Raw genomic sequence first — 5,486 nt, forward strand, 5'->3', positions numbered from 1 at the left:
AACACTCACTCGCATCTTCAAGAGCAAGCACGCTGGACGCCTCGTCCTTGGCTCCTGCCCTCCACAGGTTTTACTGGAGAGCTTCTGCTCTGAGGCTCCTAAACTCGGCATTCCTCTTTCCAACACATTCCAGCCCTGCCTTCTCCACCTCAGCAGCAAAGGATCAGGAACCCTCTCTCCAGCACAGCTGTGCCCTGGTGAACGTGAGCACGGCTACACAGGCTGGCTACACACATCACAGCTGTGGCACAGGCATGAAGACCACAGGACACAGACCTCTCTCGGCAGCACTGAGCTGGTTCCACAGGCAGCACTGCACACCCTGAAGAACACTTAGCAACAGCAACAGCATCCTCACCCTGGACCTCCGGGTAAGTAGAAGTACTAGGCTGGTACTTAGCAGGTGCCAGGAACTGCTGAGAGTCACAGAGAGGGATGTTGAGAGAATGAGGATGTTTGCATTGATCAGCCTGCAGAATCTAACATCTCAGGATCTGATGAACAAATACAGACAGAGGGATCGAGAGAGAGAAAGAGAGAGAGAGAGAGAGAGAGAGAGAAAACCTCCCCTCTGTGCATGCTTTGCCTGGAGCTGTGTGCATGCGCACAGGACCAGAGGGAGTAATTCTGATCAGGCTAGCTCAGTCCTCAGCTCTACCTCCTGAAGTCCTCTAGGGTGTGTGACATGTGCTGTGAGCATGTCCATGCAGGCACATTGGCGTAGTGCAGTAACCATCCACTCCCACATTGCATGAGATAACTGCATCAATCTCTGCTCTATATTCTTTGGAAATGCATCATTTAAAAATAATAGGCATAATCACATTTGCACATTATGAAATCATTTTTGGTACAGTAGACAGATATCTTTTTCAGTAAGACTGGTGCCGAGAAGAACAGAGATGAGAGACAGTGTTGCTGGGAAAGCTACACACTGGAGGAAAGTGTGTAGAGTGACTGATCAGTTATTGAATGCTTGTCAGTTCATGGGAAAGAGCTGGTGTCCAGGTAGAGGGTCAAGTGAGACAAGACAGCAGCTGAGGAGGGTGACAGAGAAGGCAGAAGGGAGCGATGAGGCCAGCATAATGCATCCACACCAATCTTCTACCACATCTGGAGGAAAGCAGAGCAAACTAGAGGAGAAGGTCAGGAAGCCAAGGACTGCAAGAGGATGAGGAGGTTCTTCCTCATTGTTGAATTTCTTAGTGAGAAGCAGGTAGCAGCCTGTCTCCTGGACAGAATTCCTGCATAATGTCCAAGCGCCAGCCCACTGACAGACACTATGGAAACAGACAGAGGGAGATGTCGAGTGTTGAGAGTCCCAAACGGAGAGGAGCAACAAGAATTCTAGTTTCCTGTGTGGGTGAACTCTCTGCTTGATCTGGCCCACCCTGAAGAGGGGAGTGAAGGCAGTGACAGACAAGGCATCCAGGAATGTTGCTGGGAGGGTTGGTCTGTGGTCACTGCAAACCAGCACTCCAGTGTCTGAGTTCGCTGTAAATACCTGATACGTGATGGTACAATTACTTGTGCTTCTTTTTCCTTCCTCAACCAGTTCTAATTCTTCTTACCCCTTCATTATCCTAAATGAGTTCTTTCACAATTTGCTAATTCCATGTTTCAAAGAAAACCCTAATATTTCTATGGAGATTACATTGACTTCAGAAACACTTTTGAAGAGAGTATTTTTACAGCATGAAGACTTTCCATTAGCATTATTTAACATTGTTTAATTCTTGCTACTAAAAAACATCTGAATTTTGAAACCAGTTTGAACTTGTTTTGTTAGAATTATGCCTGCATGTAAACAACCAGGGTCACAGGCTTGCTATCTTGTGACCCCACACCCAATATGACCGTGGAAGTTTGTTAGCTAGAGGACACTGCAGCCAATACAACTCCTGCAGATCTCTTGGCTGGAACTTCTACTCACAGAACCTTTAGGTGCAACTACGTTGTCAAAGACTCCAACATGCTCTCCTTTCCTCAGCATGTGTGTGATCCTGCCTTCTCCATCTAAGACTGGAGACTTTGTCTAACTCGTGAATGAATCAATGGATGAAAAAGTATATTTGACATGTAGTTATGATATCGTCAAGAGGCCTCACTAACATCTAGACCATGGAAAGTGGGGTTTAGCCATTTGTTAACTGTTAAATCCTACATGAAGGTTGTGTGTGTGCTGATTGGGGAGCGTGGCCACCTCTGACTCACAGATGGCTCTCTTCTTAGACAAGTCCGTGCCTGGGTGAACCACAGTCTTGTTGCCTCGCAACCTTGAAGACCTCTGCATTTGATATGCTCAGAGGGAGATCTGGCCGATCGCTGGCTGATCACTTGAGTTAAAAGGTGGTGGGTGTGGAAGACAAGAGCAATAACGATCAATTCTGCTTTCATGCTTAAGGAGCCATGAGTAGAGAAAACCAGTCCTCTACCCTGGATTTCATCCTCCTGGGAATCACTGGTCAGCAGGAACAAGAAGACATCTTCTTCATCCTCTTCCTCCTCATTTACCCCATCACATTGATTGGAAACACACTCATCATCCTGGCCATTCGCTCTGACACGCGCCTGCACAACCCCATGTACTTTCTGCTTGCCAACCTCTCCCTTGTTGACATCTTTTTCTCCTCTGTAACCATCCCTAAGATGTTGGCCAATCATCTCCTGGGGAGCAAAGCCATCTCCTTTACAGGATGCCTAACACAGATGTATTTCATGATCGCCCTGGGTAACACCGACAGCTACATCTTGGCTGTGATGGCCTATGACAGGGCTGTAGCCATCAGCCGCCCACTTCATTATACAACAATTATGAGCCCGTGCTCTTGTGTGCTGCTCATTGCTGGGTCTTGGGTGGTTGGAAACACCAATGCTCTCCCTCACACTCTGCTCACAGCACATCTGTCCTTCTGCGGCAACAGGGAAGTGGCCAACTTCTACTGTGACATCACCCCTTTGCTGAAGCTTTCCTGCTCTGACATTAGCTTTAACGTCAAGATGATGTATCTAGGGGTTTGTGTTTTTTCAGCACCATTGCTCTGCATCATTGTCTCCTACATTCGAGTCTTTTCCACAGTCTTATGGGTTCCTTCCACGAAGGGTATCCTGAAAGCTCTCTCGACCTGCGGCTCCCACCTCACAGTCGTCTCTCTGTACTACGGGACAGTCATGGGCATGTATTTCCGCCCCCTGACCACTTACAGCCTGAAGCACGCAGTGATCACTGTGATGTACATGGCAGTGACCCCAATGTTAAATCCTTTCATCTACAGTCTGAGGAACCGGGACATGAAGGCTGCTCTGGGAAAGCTCGTCAGCAAGAGAACCTCGGCCCAGTCACTGTGAGATCACACACGTGACCCTGCAACTGTCCTCAGGAGGCGCCTGGGACTCCTGCTCCAACCTCATCCTTCTGCCAGACGCTGCTGCCTTTGACCGTGCCAGGCTCAAATTCACTTTCTCAGAAAGCTTGTAAGAGTTTGAAATGATTCTAAGAGTATTGATTCTAAGAGTATTCTAAGAGTACTTCTAAGAGTATTGAAATGATCACTAGACTAAAACAACTAACTGAAACTCGCAACAAATACAACCAAAAAACGCACTTCTGGGGAATATATCTAATTATGTGGCACCAAAAAAATGTCATTAAATTGCAATAAAATAAGATAGTGTGTTCCAAGCCTGTTGATGAAGACACCCACATCCCATATCAGAATGCCTGGGCTGATTCTCTCTTCTGCCTTCGAACTTTCATTTCCTGACAGTGTAAACCTGGAGGGGTAATGGTGGTGGCTCATCCATAAGATGGGAGAGCTCTCTCTCCCCCTCTACCACCCTGGTAAATTTAGATTTTTTAAAATATCCAATGGAAGATGATCACAGAATTTAGGACGAGTGTCAATTCAAGAGTTGATAGATCAGAGTAGTTAAACCAAGGATATCATGTGGTTCGATGTAGGTTACAGGTACAGACCTAATTTTTAGGTTAGGGCCTAGCCTGTGAGTGTCTATGCAATTATGATTGCTGGAGACAGAAACACAGCTCAACAGATGCTCCCGAAGGCCAGCTTGACAGGTGGAAGCTCGTCTTGCATCAAGGACTGGATGACAGGGTAAGCTAGAGAATAATAGAGACACACAGGTGGTGCGCAGTAAGGAGCAGGAGAGAGTGTCTAAAGACAGCAGAGAGCATTGGGCAACTTTTGAATTCTTCTGTGAAGTCTTCAGTAGGTGAACGAAGATATGAAGGTCTGTGGTAAAGCTGGCAGGACACAATCCTACTGGAATCAACAAGGACAGTTCTAGACTAGAAGGGACCACCCAGGGGATTCACAGCCTGATTCTAGTCTGAGGAAGAGGCGTCTCGGGGAGAAGGGGGTTCATAGAGGGGGAGGCTCAGCTCCGTGTCTCTCCCGTCATGCATGTCCCCAGTCAAGGCCCCTGGCACCGTGTATTACTGCAGCATTGAAATGGACACTCGACGATTGGTTTTGAAAAACGCGAAACAATGCTCACCACAAGGAAAAAGTGCAAAGCCCTACAAAGGAAATTCAGAAAGGTCACGTAGGTTCGATCTAAGTCACTACAGTTCAAAAATACCTGGGTTGAGTACTTACCACATCATGTATATGATTATTATTTCTTTTAATTTTTAGAATAGTCCTGAAGCATAGAGAGCAATGGTCAACTCTACCATAAATCACAGCTGTCACTTCCCATTTCCTACCTGTGGTTTCCCAGGAAGTCATGGGACGTGGTTGATGATGTGCCATTCACTACAACCTACACAGAAACAAAAAATGATTCTTCCTCTAAAAGCGTGTCTTCTTTCTATCTGAAGAATGGGACAGGAGTGCTGTGTGACCTCTGAGGTCAGCTGCTCACAAAATTCCCAAGGAGCCTAGGGCACGCCGATGGTTCAAGCAAACCTTGGCAGGCCCGCACCTGCTGCGTCAATCGCAGCCGGTTCCTGTCCAAGGGGATAGGAAACGGGCTCCTGTTCCTGAGTGCTCCACTTCTCCCATGCCTGGGACTCAGGTGTTTACACAGACACTGCTGACCTGAGGGTCCAGCACTTCGTAACTCTAACCTCTATTATGTATTAGCTAGTATTGTCACCCCCTTTTCCAGACGGGGAGCCTCAGACCTTGAGAACTCTAAGTTCTGTCCTCAGTTGCACAGTTAGAATCTGTGGTGATGCTGTAATTCAACCTGAGTCAGCTCCAGAACCCAGGCGTTCAGTCCCCTCAGCTCCCACAGAGGCACCGGTTCACACACTGTGGAGTAATGGATAAAGCCATTGTCCACAGCACTGACATCCTAGATGGTTCATGTCCCAGCTGCCCCACTTCCCATCCAGCTCCCTGCTGTGGCCTGGGAAAGCAGTTGAGGACAGGTCAAAACCTTGGGACCCTGCACCCACTTGGGAGACCCAGAAGAAGCTCCTGCCCCCTGGCTTCAGGTCAGCTCAGCTCCAACCATTG

General features: G+C 47.6%; 1 protein-coding gene across 1 annotated transcript; it reads left to right on the forward strand.

Annotated features, from left to right (window-relative positions):
- The first annotated feature begins 2,409 nt into the window (after nt 1–2,409).
- On the forward strand, nt 2,410–3,348 carry LOC121169997 (olfactory receptor 1A1). The gene has a single exon (XM_041000857.1). The coding sequence runs from the start codon at nt 2,410–2,412 to the stop codon at nt 3,346–3,348; it is 939 nt and encodes a 312-aa protein (XP_040856791.1).
- Nucleotides 3,349–5,486: the final 2,138 nt, after the last annotated feature.

This window comes from Ochotona curzoniae, unplaced genomic scaffold, assembly GCF_017591425.1.
Source record: "Ochotona curzoniae isolate NIBS_2020 unplaced genomic scaffold, NIBS_Ocur_1.0 scaffold_2453, whole genome shotgun sequence".
In the NCBI taxonomy this organism is placed as follows: domain Eukaryota; kingdom Metazoa; phylum Chordata; class Mammalia; order Lagomorpha; family Ochotonidae; genus Ochotona; species Ochotona curzoniae.